The following is a 20,936-nucleotide window of genomic DNA, read 5'->3' as shown; positions in this document are numbered from 1 at the left end:
AAGAGGTATAATCCAGCCAAAAGCATATAAAGGTTGTAGTCCAAATTATGCAAGGTGTCTTGCAGCTGATAATTCCAACAGGTAATGAACTGTTTAATCTTATGCAGCTTGGCAAACATGTCTGTTTATCTTTACCCAAGCCTTCAACATGCACATCAAACCAAAGATATTATCCGCAAATTTGATGAGTGAATCTCCTTTTCAGTTAGCATCAAAGTTTTAATTATATTCTACTACAATATTTTTGCGTAAAGAAAGTAACCAGGTTCAAACACAACAACCAAAAAAGTAGTGTTTGAAATACCCAGTTCTGTGAATTTCAACATTTCTTACATGATCTCAGCCTATCAGTAGAAATCTGGCAGGCCATCAGAAATACTGATCACAAGCACCTGCTGCACATGGGCCACTGATTCTTTGCAATTATAGATGACAAAATCCCTGGGCCTTATACTGTCACCTGCTGCTATCGTGTCCCGTGCCCAAATACTGAATGTGCGGAGCTCACAGCTCACAACAGGATTGTAACAGGAGCAGTGCTTACATCCCACCTTGTACAAGGAAACTGTGGCCCAAGTCAACTGAAACATCAGCAAACTGCCTCTGTTCCTGCTCAAGTAAGAGCAGAAATCAAACTGAAGGACACGGAGTTCCAGCTCCTAACTGCAGGCATTAGCAATCCCTCGGTTCTCTGCCTTTCGCTCCTGTTTATGTCTCCAAGAACAGAGAAAGAAAATTCTTGGGTGAAAACATTCAGTTCCTGAACTGGAGATGGAAGGTAATTAACTCTGGTCTAAATAATAAGATTTTCATTGCCTCAGAGTAATCAGTTCAGATTTAATGGAAGTACAGAAAAAGACTAAAAGCTTAGAGAAGATGTAAATACATTTTCTTTGGGGAATCAAAGTCAGAAAAAAAATTCTTTTTCTTCCACTTAAATTCTCTGTGTTTCTACTTGCCTATATTGGTAAAAGGTGTAAATTGGAAGAGATTTTCTATTGTAAAGCCTTCTTTACCATAATACATGTAGCATTAAAATAATTTTAGAGAAAAAACCCAGCTCTTCTAGAAAGGATTAGAATTTCAGTAGGTTTTTTCTGGATTTATCATTAGGTATTGTACCTCCCCCACCTTTTGATAAATATTATCCATTACTCCAGATTTGGTTATACTTCTGCATATCTGTGGGTATTAAGCCTGCAAGCATGCATGGATTGCAATCACCCTGTGGTGATGGAAGGAACAAACTAAACAGCAGACAGTAGTTTCATTCACTTTAAAATAGTTAATTAAGTGAATACTCAGTCAAGGCTGGTAATGTCCGTATTTTACAAAATCTTCTATAGAAACTTTCATTTAGGTTGTATCTTTACTACTGTATACCTCAAAGAAAACCTTAAACCAAAAAAAGCAAGAAAGAATGAGGCAGAAATGACATCTGACAATCTGAAGGAACAAAAACTGGAGGAAAAAACCCTGTATTTCATGAGGGACACCTTGTATTCCAAATGGAATTGTATTTATTGGGGTTTATTTTGCTTAGATGCACATAATTGTAGATGCTCTATCTGAATATTGCCAGTCAAAATCAAAGTCAAGATGAATGGCAATGTCTGAGAAAAATAAGTATCTGACTTCAGTCAGTAAGGTAGATTTACAAAGAGGTGTAATTCTTTATAAATTGCACGCATTTATCCGAGCATAGAATTAGATTTTTACGCTGTAACTTGAGAACACTGTGAAAACTCTCGAATGAAAATTTTTGTGTGGAAATGTACTAAAGTGATAAAATTTTGAACCAAAATACACACATCTGAAAAACATCTGCAATTAAAAGGTTAAACAGTATCTTCACTCTGCTTCTGCTGCAGTATGCTCTTCATCTAGCACATCAATTTTATGTCAGTGATCCCAGATGACCCAAACCAACATTTTCTTGCTTACAGCTAGAAAATTAAATAAAATCAAAAACATTAACTGAATATAAAATGCTGTACTAATTTTATCTTCAATTTGCAGAAAGTCTGAATATTTGAAAGGCTAACTGCCTGAGATTGCTTTCACTGAGTACTACTTGAAAACAAATTAACACTATTTCTTATATACTTATCCTCAAGAGAAAGTAAATGAGGCAAAGTATCCTAATGAGCCCTTTGCACATTTCTGGGACCTGAAAATATCATGACATGTTGATATAACTTGAACATTAAAGAAAAAAAAACCAAAATAACAACAACACACACAAAAAAAACCCCCTAATTTAAAGAAAAAGCAAAACAAAACCATGCTGTACGACACAGAGAACAAAACCCAAAATGAACATAACTTAAACCTGTGAATGGCAGATCAACTGTTCATTGACTTTTCCAATAAAACTTGAGGTTTTAAGTCTCTGTACTTCCAATATATATACAGGCAGTACCTGTGCAAAATTAACAGAAACACAAAATCAATTCCCCAAGTGCTTTCTTGTGAGACAAGGAAAGCAGTATTTACCTTTCTTTGAAAAATAATTTGATCCTATATGCTAAGTGTCACTCCATGTCACCACTTGAACTGGTCCTCTTCTGAGCACCCCACCACCAGGCCCACAAATCTTTCTGCTCGCCTCTGAGCAGCTCATCAGACACAACAGCTTTCTCACAAAACTGGAATTCTCTTAATATTCCATTAAGAACAGCAGCTATATATTATCAGGAAGAGAGTTACAAATTTCCTAGCACGATATATCCAAACTCCAGAAGTGGCAAACTAAAGAGTGCTTGTTGGTTGTCACCAGGGCTAGTGTCATGCTAAAGGAGTTTGAATTACATTTGGGAACCTGCTCTATCTGGCCAATGATATCTATTTTTTCTCTCTTTTTTAATCTTAGCTTTCTGGCATCTTAGCATCTCATTCTTTTTCAAACCAGCTATAGCCATTGCAAAAAAAAAAAAAAAAGTGAATTTTCAATCTGAGCCCAGCACCTCAGAAGATGCAGCTGCAGAACCAGAATCGAATGAAGAATGATTAAAACTGGTGGTATGCATTTCCACTTTTATTCCAAATTTCACTCATCTGTGTTGCTTCTTCCTACTTATTCTGTTGCATTGCTGTCAGCTGAAGAAGCTGAACTAAAAAGCAGAGCTGTGCAGAAACCTGGAGCATAGACAGCAAACCAGAATAATTTGATATGACGTGCACTCCAGAAGTCTAATGCACCGTGTATATAGCTGGCAGCAGCATTTCAGATATAAAGGAATAAGTTGCCTGGAATACTATCAGAACTATCTGTTTGCTTGTTTGCCTGCACACCAGCACAATAAAGTGTCCACACTGCATTACAGGCAGGAGGTTGCCCTTCTCCCATTGCAGTAGGAAGCTGTTCAGTGACACTATTCACCACCAGATTGTACGTCCATGACTACAACACAGACACTCTGTATTTCTGAGGCCTTAAACTTACAAAACTTTGATGTCTTTATGCTTATCCTAGTTGAAGATGACATCATATTCCCTGAAGAGATCCAGCATAAAACTTCAGCCCAAGCTTTATTCCTTGCACCTGGTAGATAACCACCTCTATGACTGCAGCATCAGTATTGGGTCATTTCAGGAGTTACTGTTCTGTGTGTAATTACCTCATCCTGCTGCCCAAAAACTATTACACAGGTACATAAAACATTTCAATAAGGTTATTGCCATGATATCTTGGAAGAAAGAGATAGAAGAGAAGCTCACCTTTGAGCATCAACAGAAAAATGCCCTGATCAAAAGACCTCTACAGATATTGGCAGGCTTTGAACCAAGCTGCTTTCTCAGTTCAAGTTCCCTGAATATTTCATATTTTCTGCATTACAAAGATTTGCATCTAATTATGGCAGAAAGGCCAGATTAAATTTAATACCTCCACTGCATTTATACAGACTAAACCTCTATGCTCCAAGTGAAAATCAAAGTATTTTACATACTTAAATGAACAACACCGGACTAGATGACCTTTAAAATCACCATTATAAGAAACACAATTACAAGTTACTTAAAACATATGGCAAACTTAATTATGCTTAAACATACTGGCTTCCAATCTTTTCAATCATGACAAAAATTGATGTCTAAAATTAAAATGCATTTGAGATTTTAGTTACAGGAGATGCCTAGCAGAATTTACTCCTTTTCATGTTACTAAATTCTATTCATAGTGTTTCTCAAAAAAATAAGCAACATAACACAAAAAACCCTTTCACTACTTATAGTTAAATATTACTTAACAAAGATGATGAGGATGATTTTGGGGAAGCATGACATGGAATGAAAATCGTAAGTCTGAATTTGATCCTCAAAGCTTGGTAGCAACTTGATATGCAGTTACTCCCATTACAGAATTATAAGACCAAAAGATGTATATGTGTATGCTAAATTGTAAGATCCCAGGTGCTTTAAAATGAGCCAAGAAAATGAGACCAATGCTCACAATCAGTGAAACACAAACAAGCACAGAGTAAGCATAAGAATGCAAGTCCATGCAAATGCAGGAACACCAATTTTTCAAATGAAACAGTAGAGAGAATACTAATGAGCAGAGAGGGTAACTACTCATGCTGTATTTGCCCAAGACAACACAAAAGGAGCTCTGCAAGACTGAGCCTCTTGGGGGTTTTGTTGTTGCTGTTGTTTTATCCTTTTGGTTTTCTATGTGGACATGATTTTGCCACACTGCCCAACAAAAGGCTGCCAAGTGCTACTCTGGAGCATGAACTGAACATCAGCTCAGAGTAAAGGATGCTACCAGCTACAGTGCCAGTCCATCCCCACATCACCACCAAGGGTTTTACACCTTCTGTGAAAGCTAAAAATAGGGACCACTGGCTAATTCCTGCAGGACCACAGTCTGAGTAGAGATGGCCACAGACATAAGCAATAAGCCATTCAATTGCACCACTCACTTTAATGACAACAAGCATTTAATAAAGGTGCGACAAGCAGAACTTAATGACCTCACCCATATTAGAAGTAGAGATACAGAAAGACTCAGAGCAGCTTCTTCTCCCTCATGGAAGCCCATCTGTTACACACTATGTGGGCTCTCCTTTAATGATTTATTTAAACAGAAGCAATCAAAAGGTTCAGCTCTTCAGTTTAGAATCACATAATTGCTCAGACAGAGGATGAACTAAAGAAACAATATGGAAAGCCTATTTGGTGAAGAAAAACTATCACTGAGGAAGAACATTAAAACCACTTGCCTGAAAAATCAGTTAACAAAACATGGAATCATTCTGGTTATGCCATAGGCACAAGAGTTTATGTCACACTTAGTTGGTATTTTTTGCAACACTTAAAAATGGTGTAAAATTGTTAATAATCTTTAGACATCTTCAAATAATATTCCAAAGACCAGTTAGGAAGAAAAATAGAGAAGGTTTTGTACTAAAGCTATTAAAACAAATATTTAAACAAAAAAAAAGGTAGGTTTCTCAGTGCAAAGTACACTGCATGTGTTTCTATCGTAAGACTTTCTTTGTTGCATCTATCAGAATAAAAATGTCTTTGAAATAGAATAAGACTGCTTTGTAGCAAATGGTCATTAACACTTTGATAAATCACATCCTACACAATTGTATATGAAGCACAGAACCTTCTTGTCATAAATATTTCAGTATACAATAACGAGTATTACATTAAGCAGCACCACTAGTGGTTTCTGCTGTCCGCACAATATTAAGTTTCAGACTAATTAATTGCATCCTTCACAACAGTCAAATGTTCAGCTTTTGGAACAATGACTATAAAAATAGCAGAATTTTTATCATTCTTTGAAGTACATTCTGAACATATTTATTCCTAATTAGAATTCTAAAGCCAAAACATTGGGGTATATTTTATTTTTAATAAAGCAGATTTTTAAAAATGAACTCCAGTAGGTTTTTCTCCTGTTAAAAGTACAAAACACTCTGAGATATTCTGTGCAAGCATGCAGAGTGTGTGTATTGAACAAAAGAAAGTAAAACTGAGTGTGATAGAAATTTCCCCAGCTTCCCAAGAAACCCCTCTATTACATCTAGTCTGTTGTTTAATAAACCTATCTGTTCAATTCCAGAAAGCTTTACTGTACAAGCAGACTGGTAAGAGCTTTCAGACTTACACAAGCAATATCTAAGACAATAAAAGTCAAGGATGGAAACAAGAATTGAACAGAGAGACTGAAATATCAGCCTTCAAACAGTAGTTTGAGTTTTGGTGTTTTTTAAAAGGGTTAAAAAGCTATTTTCATGTGCATGATAGCCTTTATTTTATATTTCCTCTAGAAATTAATGCAGTATAGAAATTCTACTTAACATGACTTGGCAAGCACAACCTAGCAATTAGCTCGGGAAGCACGGTGTCCCCTAGCTGTGTGTGTACACACATTACTTACAGGAGGTGCTTTCCCAAAAGTGTAATAGGGGCAGAAAAAGGCTGAGAGCAGCCAGGAAAAGAACTCAGCAGACGAGACAGGAAAACTTGCCCATCAGTACTGGTGATGAGGAAATCACAACAGGAGGGTAGGTTTCATTTCCAGCCTTGGGTTACAAATGCCAATCAACCCAAGCCAGGATTTATAAGCACAATCCAACAGTTTGGCAGACAGGCAAGTAATTAGGCTTCAGTTGTCTGGAACACAAGTTTGGTTGTTTTGGGCTGTAAAAGCAGTTCTCTTCTTTGCCATAACAGAACCTTCTTACTTTATAAGACAGGTCTGCACAATGACCAAGCACAAGACCTTCAGCAATTTCCCCAGAACCATCAAGTCTGTGGTCCAGAAGAATACAAAGCTCACACAGAATCAACAACACCGCTTGGTTTCACATGTTTATTGCAAGGATTGATTCAATCAGGATTGATGCTAGACTACCTGGGAAACTGTTTCACCACCATTTCAGGTAAAATTACATGACCTCTAAGTCTCTGGATTTCCTATCTGTAAAATGGCAATAAAAGTTGATCACTTTTATAGCAGCATTTTGATGGCCTCAGAAGAAAGTCAATGTCTAAAGGGCAAGTTAGTACTATTCATCCTAAAATGCTAATACTTAGTGTTGCTTGTCAATGCTTCCATTATCCAACATGAAAAGCATATTTTTTAGCATCTCTAAAAATATGAAAGGATTTTTTTGTCAAATTACCTTCATAGATAGCACTGACAGCTCTCAGTGCAGTAAGCCAAGCCTGATTTTTGCACTACATCTGCAATATCTTTTATACTTGGGCAGCTGGCACAGAGTGAGAAAATTCATTAACATGCTAATGATGTGTCCTATTTAAAATTCCAGCTCTGATTATTGTGTGATTAAGTCTCTTCCCTTGACGTCTGCTTCCCTATATCTACATTACTGTGAAAAATTAACAATTATTAATGAAATAAAAAATAGGTGACCAATTTATACACAAGATAAAGACAAACATACACACATATTTTAGCATTTAAATTTTTTGTCTAATGTTTTTCATACAAAAGCGTATTAAGTTCAGTTTAAAAAAAAAAATCAAAGTTTTCAAGAAGCTCAGAGCACAAAACATCAATTCAAGTGCCAGATGACACAGAAATAGACATGTATAGGACCTAACCCTAATCTAGTGCACGGTTGGGCAGGAACACATTAAAAAAGGCAGAACTGCCTTTCTCTGCAGCAACACAGATTTTATTGGCATAAATGAAACACCAGGCCTAGGGCTGCGATGCAAGTCAGGTTAGCTACCCCAACTCAAATCACACCTTTCACAGTGCAGACAAAGCCAACACAATTACCTCCAGCTCTTTCAAACAACAGCAAAAACAAATGGCAAAAAATTGTATTCCAATAATTTATGCTGTATTCTCTAAACATATAAGTGCTGAGCAAAATAATACTGTTCCATAAAGGTGGCCTCTTTTCCTCAAGACACCATCTGCATACTGTTTTCCAGAGTGTATCTGAAAGCTTACATTCAGTTAAATGTGTTGGTATCAAACCCATGCCAGTGTTCTCAAATATTTTCATTTTTTAAAGGGGAAAATAGGGTTGATCACATGTAAAGGAGGCAGGGAGGATGAAAAGGGAAGATGTCAAGTTTCAATTTATGTATCTCTGACTAGCATCTGCTTGACAGTACTTTATTTTAACACAAGGATAAATTTCTCCTTATGCCTACAGAATCACAGTAAATTAAGAGAAAATCTACAGAGTAAACACCCAGTATTTTGAAATTTATTGTCCAAATTGTGGGACACTAGATGTCAGATAAAGAAGGTATCTCCTTTCAGCTGTATAAATGCAAAAGGGAAAAAAAGAGTCTGAACTTATACCATTTCTGTTGCTTCAGCAAGCATCTTGCACAGGCTCGATTTAAAACCTCACTAAATTAAACCACAAATGAAAATGCACATGTATATTATAGGAAGTTTAATTGTACTAAAATAAAAGAGAAACAAAATGGGCTGATTAGAAGGTCAGAATCCTTTTCAACTCTCTTGAAAATCCAAGGAAAGAAGAAGCACTGCCTGATGCGCATTTATGGGTTTTTATCACAATGCACTAAATTTGAGGAATAATTTGTTAAAATTTTCTCTATATTCTAGAAAAGCAAGTTATCTAGAAGTATGTGTGTATATTTATTATTCTTTACATTTTTAAAACATTGTCTTAGATTTATTCAGCTGCCTACAAATCTTTTTGTTTCTAAGATAGCTCTGCTTATTTGCTTGCCTATGAAGAAGCTTCATATGCTTCTAAAACAGAGCCACCTTCCTGTCTCCACCCAGCCTACTGCTCATAAGATCTTGAAAAAGGAAAGACACCTCAAAATCCTAAAGCTTTAAAGTAGCTCTCAGGATTGTATTTAGTTTAGAGATAATTACAGTAACTGTACATTTGTAGTCAATCAAATGTTACTGAGCCTTTTCACTTAAGCAAGCAGAAAGGCCATTTTATCTGCCTCAACTTCAGGAGTGAGTACAGCAGGCAAGAGAGTAAGTCAAGTCTAGGAATGAATTTGCTCTTTGATAATCTGTCCGTACCTTTCCCAGTAATCACAGACAACCTCCCCAATTCCACCACGACACTACAACCCAAGCACACTGCTCATTGTTGTGTGAGAGCAGCACGTGGCAAGTTGGTTAAACTCCCCCTCAAACACAAGTTTACTATGAGAACTCTTGCTTTCAGAATCAGGAGTCTCTTGCAGCTCATACATTCAGACCCACCACCAAATGTGCTACATATGTATGCACTAAACATTTGGTTTTATATACTAAACATGTTCCTATTGTCACAGCCTGACACATCTACTGATCCTGCACAAAGACTTCGTGTTCCACTGTATGGGAGCACAAGCACAGCACCATCATCACCGTGATAAAAATGGGCTTAGAAAAGAAAGGCTTTGAGAACTGGGCTAAAACAGATTTTTTTAGAGTGGTATATTGCTGGGGTATCCCTTGTTCCTCACGGCCTCCCCCAACTCCAGGGGGAGGATGAGAGGATATTGAACATACTGCTTCTCTAGGTCACTGCCAGACTTTCCTCAGGACAATCAGTATGTTTTGTGAAATGCAGAATGATTAATGAAACCCAGCACATCCTCAGGAGTTCAGGTCAGAGCAAAAAGCTGTAACAATCTGTAAACTACTCACCAAAGGCAGTCTCTCCTTGTTCAAGTTCTTGTTTCAGTCTGGTGTAATCATCTTTAATTCTCTCTAATTTTCGTGTATTTCTGGCACTCAGAACCAACAGTTCATTGAGAAGTCCTTCCAGTCCCTCTTTCTCAGATGTTAATGATCTTATTTCTTCTGCAAGATCCTTTGCAGTGCCAAAATTACTTCCTGCATGTTTCGTGGGGGCAGGGGAAGAAAGAAGAAAAAGACAATGAGACAGACACTTGCAACATCAGTAGCTCACACAGCAATCCTGGAAAATTAGGCAATTATACTTCCCAACAGCAAGTGAAAGGGGAAAAAAAAAAGAAAAACTGGTTTGCAAGGATCATATCATTAATATTACAAGAATAATATTTGTAGCTGATTTAACCTTACATACACAGAAATGGTATTTTCTTTAATTATTGATACTATTTACAGTTTTTCAGGAAACCTCTTCCTTAGGGTTCAAATATGTCATACTGTAATTCAATGACTGTTGCAGTATGATCTATCAGACCATTTTCTTCTTTTGGAGGACCCTTCAACACAGTACATTTGAAATAGAGGCCATCAAGCTGCTGGACCCTGAAGTATTTCCTTCCTGAACAAAGCAGCCCTGTGCTGGTTTTAGTAACAAGCACCAAAGATTGTTTATGAATGACACATTGCATTTCTTAAATGGCCTGCGCCTCAAGCAAAGACCACAGGGAGATGGTCTTCTCAGAGAATCCATTCAGAAGTCACAACCCTCCACTTCTGGCTCTCCCTGAACAATGAAATGTCACAGACAGGTAGAATGCCTTGCTTACACTACCAGCTTACACTATTTTGGAGTTTTTAAAAATGTCTGCTTCCTTTGGACAGGAATACAGAGTAAAAAGTTCAGCTCCCAAGTGGTTTAGAGTGTCGCCTAGTAACATTTATCCACTTAACTGTTCTGAAAACCACTTTTATAAGCAGCTGGAGAGGAATGTTTCCTTACTTTGCAAAGAAGTCTTTTGTAATAAATAGAAAAGGACAGTGAGATACTCAGCCATTAAATTATTTTAAACAGCAGTATAGTAACAATGCTACATTTGCACAACTGTACCAGAATAATTTTAATGATTGAGATACTTGGCTGGGGGAAAAAAACCAAACCAAAACATACACACAAAGAACAAAACCCCACCACCACACTTCAAGCTAAAGAATTCTTGATAAAAATAATTTTCATATAGAATTGCCCAATAAAAGAAAGAAAACCTTTAGCATAGGGCTTAAGCTGTGATATCATCCTATATTAGCAAAAATTTAGTGATATGATCTAATAAGTAAAGGTATTTAGTAAGTAAAGGCACTTAGAAGATTTAGCCTTGAAGCAAATATTAACATAAAACAATCCATTCACAAAAACGTCTCATCGGCTTCTGAGGTATGTGTAACGACTTTAGACTCCTGAAATCACTTTATAATACCACCAGCATTATTCAGATGTAAGGGTTTCTTTTTGGTTTTGTTTACACAATATGATACACTGTTGCTTAGACACAACAGACCAATTGAAAAGTTTATTTTCAAATATTAACATACAATCCAAACAATCAAATCCACATCAGAATATCCTGAATTATGGCATTACATCTTTTTGACCTGGTGTCGAAGTGTTGGTCACACAGCCTTAAAAGAGAACACTTAGCCTGCTGTTCAGTTTCTTCAAGACAAGGAAGCAAGAACAGGATGCAAGTGTTTACACTGGTCAGAAGATGGCAAACCACCACCAGCAGCTGCCAGGAGAGGTTCTACTCCTCCAGAATGCCTGAGAGAACAGGAGCACTTCCACCAAACACCCACAGCCATTCTCCTGGAGCAAAGGCGCTGTTGCAAACTCCAGTGGCTCTATGAGGGCAGGCGTGCCAAAGGGAGGCTTGCACTTATCAAAATTTGGAAAATAGTTTATCAAATAAGTCAGAAGTTGAAGACTGAACATTGCTAAGCATGGTAGTCTTGCTTTGCATTTGGTTTTTTGGTGGTTTCTTTAGTCCCAAGGCTATGATAGTTTCATCCAACCTCTTCCTCATTTAAAGGTGATGTTTTCTTGTTTCTTTTTAACAGACTGAAAGTCCTTAATTTCTAAGTCCCAGCTAAAGCCCTATTTTCCACTTCTGTCTTCCAATTAAATAACTATAAACATGCTTTACAAATTGTAGGATCATATGGCTTACCAGAGCTTTACTGGGAAACAACAGCACAAATTTCTTTACCTTAATTTGTCATGTTTCCAAACGGGCAAAACAAAGCAGCAAAATAAGCAAGACAAAATCACTTAGAAAACTGGCAAATATTCAGATGATTCTAAGGCATCAAGACTTGAGTCCACCTTTATCCACCTGAACTCACCCCAAGCATCAAAGCACAGGAGCCTTAATAAAACATGAAGGTGAGAAAATCTTAATTAGAATCTGGAGCCTCCTGTTACATTTCAGAGGGCAGCAAGGAAAAAGGTATGATATTGCATATGAAAGTTTTATACATACTGAATGGATCTGAATCCCCAGAGGAGAAGTTTATATCAAAACTGAGACTATAAGGAAATGGCACCAGATACAAACCCAAAAGCCAAAGACACCCTACCTGCTGCAGCTTCCCATGACAGCAAAAATGTCTGTAAGTCTGCAGTGAAAATTCAGAAGAACATATAAAAACACAGGCATTACAAGTACTATTATCCTTGAGCTCTGACCTCAGTCCCAGTAACAAAAATAACTGCTTTCTACATGCCATAAGAAGGTTGATTTAAAAATTAATATATAATCCATAGCTGCCAGCATTGAAAAACAAGCCCTCCTGGGCTGTTTTTTTGTTGTTGTTGTTGTTTTGCTGTGGTTTCTTTTTTTGTGGTTGAGATGTACACCATACAAACATTCTGAAAACATATGTCAAGATATTTTATTCTGCTAATGCTCTCAAAATGTTACAATTCCTCTTTTTGATAATTTAATAATTGGTTTGCCTAAATGAACACAGTAGCTGTTACTTTGTCAACCCCTGGGAGCTATATTTTACGCAGCCATACCAGTGAGAGGGTTCTGATTGGCTGATAATAGTTAAGTCAGTCTACCTCTTCCCAGGAAACTCAAAAACCATGCAGCCAATAGGACTGGTCACTCAGAAAATACCTACAGAGAAAACAAAGCTAAGGAATTAATAGTCTAAGATCAAAGCTGAGATTCTGATCTAAACCAGGATTCTGTGAAGTTGACTGAAGAGCAAGATGCCCCTTTTCCCATCTTTCCTTCTCTCTCACAGTGATGCTTGCTACAGATGTGCAATTTTAGCCACTGCATCCACACCCATATAAACACACTGGGGGAAAACTGGGGCAGGAAACTTGCAGTAGCCAGTGCTCTGAACAGCTCATGTGCTTGCAGTGCACTGTCATGAGGAACTGAGTATGTACACTTCACTTTGAGGCACTGAACAGTACCATTACCTCAAAAGACAGCAACAAAAAAATTTAAATCTTCCTGTTTAATCTTGCCCTCTGGGGCTCTCTCCTTCCATGCATCCTTCATCCTCTACAGAAAGTGACATCAGGTAAGCTCCAGCAGCTTGATGTGAATGCCAAAAATACCAGCCAAATCAAGTACAACAACCCACACAGGAAAAATAGTAATTTTTTTTTTTAATCTCCAGGCAGAAAGTAGCTATAAAATTGCTTTCACTTAGTGTAAACATTAGTATATATCCCTAATTTCCTCTATTCTTAAAATTTTTCTTGTATGGTTACAGCTAAATAGTACTCTGCACATCAAATATATTTTCAATAGATTTAGCCACAAACTCATGCCCATTATAACACCTCCTTATCAGATTTTACTGTATTGGGCAGATTGTGGCCCATTTAGTAGCCTTGAAGTAAAATATCATGATTTTGATACCATTTTCCAGCAACAAATTGATTAAAAATACAGTTTGAAATCTGTGCAATTTTACCAAAAAACAAGAAATATGTTATTAATTAGACTTTATTAAATATTTCCCCCTTCAAAATATACGACAAAGTTAAGGGTCCACAAATTTTTTACTCACAGTTTTTCTCAACTTTATGGCAGAAGTTATGTACATTCACAGCCAGCATTAGTTATGCTTGAAGCAGAGAGAGAAGTCTAAGTCCCACTGAAAATATATATTCATTGTAGTACAAATAAAGGAGTAATTTTTTTCATTAATAATAAAGCATATCTATTTGACACTAGCCTAAATGTAAAAAGGAATAGACTGATCATTATTTATCATTATCTATAAATTAATTCTTTATATACTTACAGCACTACCTTTAATAATTCATAAGTGAAAATTTGCATTTTAGCTTAAGGCATTTGCCACCATATTATTTATCAATGGTACTGGAATTCAAGGCTGAAAATCTTCCACCCTGTGATTAATGAGGATACAAAGTGATTTCAACACCACAAAAGAAATTGAAGAAAATAAACATCATTCACCTACACACAAAGGAAAGGGAAAAAGCTAAAGACATGACAGAAATGTAAGATTCTGGAAGGACTGCCAGTATGTTTGCACCTCTGAAAAAATAAACTGCAAATGAGGGACAGTCTACCATCTCCTCAAACATTTTACAGAAATCCAGCACATTTGAATTGCAATTATTGTTTTTAAGCAATAACACATGTCAATGCTTTTATGAAGCATAACACAACTACATGATTGATATAATTCTGAAAGGTAAATGTCAGCTAGAAGAAGGTGAGAGACCCCACAGACATACATTTGGAGGAGCAATTCTCAGTCACAGAGTGCCTCTTGTACCTGGACTTAATCAGTCACCATGGAACAACTCAGGAATAATTAAAAAAATAATAAAAGGGGGTGGTGGGGAGCCCAAATAAATAAACCCCAAAGTAATAACATTTCAAGTCAGTAGTAACAATGGAGAGAGATATCACTGTCCCCTTCCACAAGTGTTTTCCCTCATGCACTCCAGACCACAGCACAACCTTTCTGCAGGGTGATAGCACCTTCTCTTCACAGCTCTCTCATCCAACATGTCTCCTTTGAGCACAAAACCACAGAAAAGAAGCTGCCAAAGAGACAACTTGAGCTTCTCTCCTGCTCCAGGGATAGCTGCTTAGGTAAGAGGAGTGGAAGAGAGTAAGTTGTTTCATGACTGACTTCTCCAACAGAAGAAAAGATTTTCTGCTGTCTGGTCGCATATCATGCTGAAACTTCAGCTACAATGAATTACCCTTGAAGTTCACTGAAAGCCAGTAACATCCAGCAGTCTGACTTGAAAATGAGATTAAAAAGACAAAAAGCATAATGTCCTGGTTTCAGCTGGGATAGAGTTAATTTTCTTCTTAGCGGCTGGTACAGTGCTTTGGATTTAGGCAGAGAATAATGTTGATAACACATTGATGGTTTTAGTTGTTGCTGAATGGTTGTTAGCCTAAAATCAAGGACATCTGAGTTTCCCATGCTCCACAAGCAAACACACCAGGAGCTGGGAGGGAGCACGGCCAGGACAGCAGATCCAAACTGGACAAAGGGATATTCCATACCACAAAACATCATACTCAGCAAATAAACTGGGGGGAGTTGGCTGGGAGGGACCAACAGCTGGCTGGAAATGGGCTGGGCACTGGTCTATGGGTGGCAGGCATCACTTTATAGGTATTGTGAATCACTCGCCTGTCTTGGGCTTTATGCCTCTCTCACTCTCCTTTTCATTACCATTATTATTGCTGTTATTTTTATCATTAGTATTATTATATTTTATTTTGCTTAAGTTATTAAACTGTTCTTATCTCAATCCGCAAGTTTTGCTTCTTTTCTTTTTCAATTCTCCTCCCCTACTGTGAGCAGACAGAATGTCCACATTTGCTTCTGGCTGGGGACAAGCCACAACACAGAGCTGTCTGAAGTCTGAGGGACCATGTGAGAGTTGGTCTGGGGGACTCACTAGCATTATTTTTCAAATTAGTTAACAGGCATGCCAAAAAGTACACTGAAAGCCAGTAACAGTGGCTTTCATGGTGGCAAATTTTATTTCATGGAGTATAAAGTGAGTGTTGTGGGAAGACATGACCATACACAGCATTGAATGCTGGAACCAGACACTGCAATCATGAAGTAGAATTAATCTGAATAGGCCTCTGCTCCATCAACCCAGGCTGCTGCTGGAATCAAGAATAGGAAATATCTATATAATAGCTATATCATCTGACAAGATGCAGCCCTCTATCAGACTCCAATTCATCAAAAAACTGAGCCTTCATGAGAAGGCACAAAGCAGCATTGCTATTTTTGTCTCTACCTCAACCCTTACCTCAATTCTCAGAAACAGAAAAGCTGAAGAGACCAGGAACACCACTACCTTCCACAGAAATACAAATTAAGTGCTGTGTGCAGCACATCTGGGGAAGAACTCAACATCATACCAAGAGCTATGTGTCCCATCCATATTTCTGAATGAAATGACAGACTACAGCAGGAGCATGAAAATGAGGCATCCATTAGCATAAACCACAGATGGATGGCTGAAAATGTCCTTCTGCCTGCACTGGCATCTTCCAGCCTGATGGCTCTGTCCCCTCTCTAACACACTCATTCCCAACAGGAATACTTAGCACCAAATCTGGAAAGCTGGGGGCTCTTTTTGTTACAGTTGGATCCATGCAGAATTTGCCCTAAATGAGCATCAAACAGCAGCCAAAGAGGCAACAGCCCTAATAGTAAGCTTTGTGAAATATGCTATCTTGTATTTATGTCATGTTACTTATAAAACTATGTTTTTACATTGACATAAGGAATTATATTATTATATATAATTATTGTACTGCTGGAAATCATCCCACAACATCATTTCCAAGCAGCTCCCACTTGCCAGTACTTAATGAAATAGAGGTAATGATATTTATAGGATGATGACACATGGTCTCTTACTGGTATAAAACAATTTAAAGATTTTTAAAACTTCAAGTCAGCTCACTCTAACTTCTGTGTTTGGATCTAATCTGTGTTTTCAAACCCAGAAAGTTAACAACATGCATCTCAGGGATAATAAACACAGTATTTCATTCATGCCTCCTTAGTTTCCCATTAATTCAATTTCTGGCTATCTAGTTCCATGCTAATATGCATTCTCAAGAGGAAAAAAAGTTCTCAAAGAGTCTATGAAAACAATGTAAAATGTACCTCCACAAACCTTTTTTATTCAAATATAGGAAAGAGATGAAACAGGACTAAAAATTCATTTTAGTTTGCATCTTCCTTCCTATTCCCAAATTATTTTCTCACTATGGAAACAACAGAAACACACCATTTCTTATTATTTCCTCTTGTATAAAACACATCAAAAAATGAAAATAATTTCAACAGTATTTCTACAGTTATGTTCACACTTGCTTAAACATCATCTTATTTGAACCTTCTTACCAGATTCAAATTATTTAATCTGAAATTTATTCCCTAGAAAAGTTTCATGCTAAATAGTAACACAATACTGAAAGAAAGAACACAGTATCAGTTACTGACACATTCTTTCTATAACTGACTACAAAATTTTATGAGCATGTTAAGAGCCACTGTAAAAAGCAGCTGTTGGAAAAATCACATGCAGGTTTCTAAGCACTGACATTAAAGTGGCTTTTAAATATTCAAAGAAAAATCTACTAGATGCTAAACTATAATAGTCCATCAATGAGAATTTACAAATGTGAATATCAACAATAACATTTCATGACATCAGGAGTACTTGTTACCTATAATTACCTAAAGCTATTGACATAATAACTGGAACAATATAGGATCCTTCTAATTATCTCTGGAGGAAAATTCTGGACTAGCATCTCCAGAGCATTAACCATTAGTTATTTGTCCCAACAGGCCAATCAGGTGTAAGTGAGGTGTTGATATAAAGGTTCTGAACTGTAACTGTTGATAGAAATACTTCTTGAACATATAAGTATGGGCTTCTTTTCTTTTTCCCATAAGAAAGCTCACTGAATATTAATTTAATTTATTTTATGGCCTTCAATAATCCAAATATGCACAAACTTTCTTTTTTCTCTTGCAAATTTAATTTTATACTTCTTCCCAGGATGAAATAATAGGAGGGAGAGGCATTTATAAGCATAGTATTGTCTCTTATGTCTTTACAGTATCATTTATCATATAGCCTTAAATTCCATGGTGTTGCATTGATAAGACTAATAGAACTTCTGCTTGCATTGCATTTATCATGGCATTTTCCTCCAAAAATAATATCAACTATATTCTACATTTTTGGTGCAAATACGTCAATATTTTAAATAAATGTATTTGTATTAGAAACTACAGTCCATGTAGCAAATGAATGTTGTCTGAAGCTGTCAAAATAGCCATTAAAGGCTGAGTTATATATCATGCTTTCCAAGTCATCACATCATTAGGCCACCACATATAAGCTCTGGAAGCTAATTTTCACTTAATAACTCTATTCTTTAGTTCATCTAATCAAACTTTTGGGAAAAAGTCCCAAAAAGTCCCTTTTTGCTTTGACACTGTTCCAAGTCACTTAACTCTTACTGCTTCCTCAAGAAAAATGCTACTTTAATAAAAAATGATGTGACAACTGTACAGAGAAAAACAGTTGTTCTCAGTGTCCATTAGGATTCCATTGAAGAAACTGTCTGAATGAATTACCTAACTGCTACATAAGAAGAAGTAACAGACATTTAACCCTGCCTGATGTTCCCAAACTAAACGAAAACACATATATATGACCACTAAACTATATTATTACTGCATATTTACATGTGCACACACTATAATTCTTTCTGAACCTCATGCTGTTCCAAGACTGTCCTTAAATAATTGCATATTTCCCAACGGAACATTCTTCCAACTCCTAACAATTGAGTATTTGTTCATTAACACTGTTGGCTGAGAGACCAGGGAATATGCACATAAAGTACGTTGCTTAAATCTTACCCAGTATTTAGAAGGTTATGACCTGCTTCTTAACTATGCTTTCCTTAAGAGGTGTCATTCATTTACTCCTAACACATGAATACACAGAAACGAAAGCAATTTATCCTTCTCCATTATCCACTATCCACTGGTTCTGCCTTATAAAGTTTAAAAAAAAAAAACAAAACAAAACCAAAAGACAACAACATAACCCCCACTATTTTCATCTCTTCTTTCCTCTTTCTCCTTCTGCATTTAACAAATCTTTTCTTCCTGATTTGCTTCTCTGCTAGCTAATTCCAACTCACTCTGCATTGTGGCTTTTCTGATTTTTATTCACCTCATGCTCTAAGACTATTTCTGGTGTTTTCAGATTTTGTTTGGTTTTTTTGTTGTTTTTTTTTTTTTTACTTTCAGGTCTTCAGAGAAAAAAAATTTCTTTTTATTCTTCTATCTCCCCTGTGTCCTCTGTATACAACTCTGCATTTTACGTAAACAAGTACCACCACATTGACTAAATGTATCTCTATCTTACAATGAGGTAAAGAAATTACAGTGTCCACTGTCACCAAATTACTCTTCATCCTTGATTTTTAACCATGCCATGCAGAATTCTGCCTTAGTAACAAATTAGGATTGTACCATTCACAGTCATTAAAACTTCCTGAAGCAAGAGTAAAAGAAGAAACAGCGTTTTTATCAGCACAAAGAAATTGCACCGATACTTCTTAAAAAGCATAGAAAGGCAGTCAAGAATTGTAAAAAACAGTTTATAGAAAGAGCAGCATTAAATTGACTTTGGAATTCATTCCTGAAACAACCAACCTCTTTTAAGAGCTAACAAGTATAAAATGCTGTTATGAATGTTTTGGAAATGATCCTCAAGCTGTCATTCACTCTCTCCAAGTGTCAGACTGAGATACAGCTTTTCTGGCCAACTGCTTCCTACATGTAGTCTGTAGTTACTACTGCATGTCCAGTTAATGGGCTGTTTTGTTCCCAAGCCATAAAACCCCTTTTCTGAAAGTGAGAAAGTCACCTACATTTAAACAGTCTAAGGGGAGAGAAGGACAATTGCCTGATTTACCTCTTACAGGCTGAGAGAAAAATAAAGAGGATTTCCATTTTAAAAAGGTACTATGAGAAGAAAGGAAACTGGCTCAGCACCAACACAGGATCTGGGCTTTAATTTCCTTTAAGATTTTGCTCAAGCCTGACATTATCCACTTCTGGCAAACAAAACATGCGACTGCCCAAGGTTTCATTTTAAAATCATTTATGTGTGCAATATAGATCCTTATATATAATTGAAAAGGTAAATCACAGATGGAGAGCTAAATCTCGACATGTATCAAAAATCTTTTAGCCTTTCTTTACTTGGTGTAACACTGGAAAACTCCTTGCACTCAAGTCCACATTCCCTTCTACTCAGCTTCCTCTCTGAGGCAGGTGTTTAGCAGAGAGACACCTACTGAAACATTTGCTGAATAAGAAAACCCACCTCTTCCAACTTAAAAGAAAGGGCTGATTTGCCTTTTTTCCTTGGTGAACAGTGCAGCCATCCCAAGCAAGTGGCATGTAAGGCTGTTATGTATCACACTCTGTAATCACATTTCAGTGGTTTACTGGTTGTAAATAATATGCATGAGTGCTCCAAGGATGAAAATGCTCTTTTGCTGCCAACATTAGTTGTTTAATGATCTGAACAGCAGAAGCTGCCAATTATTGTATTCTGTTTTAAAGTGTCATTTAAAGCCAGACTTGTAATTATGATACCTTAGGTATACATTTACAATTTAGCAAGAGAGCTCCAAGAATGTAATTCGAGGAGTCCTGGAACAGCTACTGATGATTATACATCAATTTCACCTATGGAAAAATACCATGTGTTTTGCATGTTAATGGTCTACCTCACAGCATCAGCTTTGCCAGTAGTTCCAAACTGTGGAGAGGGACCTGAAGTACATTACACAAGGCATGGCATAGCCATAGTTTAGTTCTGCCAGGCTGGTCACGACTTCAAGGGCTCTACTCAAGCACATGAACAACTTTCCCTAACAAGTGTGTTACGAAGAGGTCAATAACTACTCTAATACACTCCTTAACACTGTTAATCCCTCTCATCACTTTAAAACTTACCTGAAACAGCCAGCATTTTGGCTTCAAGTAGAGCTGGTAGTTGAGTCTCAATATCACTCACTTTCCTCCTCAAAGTACTGCAGAGTTTCTGACTCGTGCAAACCTAAATTGAGGCAGACAGCCATGATATAGAATTCATTCATGTAAAAGTATAAGACAGTTGAAATGGGGCTTCAAATATTCCTGGTTAACAGACATGACATAACAT

General features: G+C 36.9%; 1 protein-coding gene across 1 annotated transcript in view; it reads right to left on the bottom strand.

The window, feature by feature from the left end:
- The window catches only part of DISC1 (DISC1 scaffold protein), a 187,109-nt gene that overhangs the window by 85,915 nt on the left and 80,258 nt on the right, over positions 1-20,936 (bottom strand). The window contains exons 8-9 of the mRNA XM_058801566.1: positions 20,729-20,831; positions 9,632-9,820 (exon numbers count right to left, since the gene is read on the bottom strand). Coding sequence (XP_058657549.1) covers positions 9,632-9,820; positions 20,729-20,831 — 292 coding nt within the window. The remainder of the gene's footprint in view (positions 1-9,631; positions 9,821-20,728; positions 20,832-20,936) is intronic.

This window comes from Ammospiza caudacuta, chromosome 3, assembly GCF_027887145.1.
Source record: "Ammospiza caudacuta isolate bAmmCau1 chromosome 3, bAmmCau1.pri, whole genome shotgun sequence".
In the NCBI taxonomy this organism is placed as follows: domain Eukaryota; kingdom Metazoa; phylum Chordata; class Aves; order Passeriformes; family Passerellidae; genus Ammospiza; species Ammospiza caudacuta.
The sequence above is the reverse complement of the archived record's forward strand: the minus strand, read 5'-3'. Positions and strand labels throughout refer to the sequence as shown.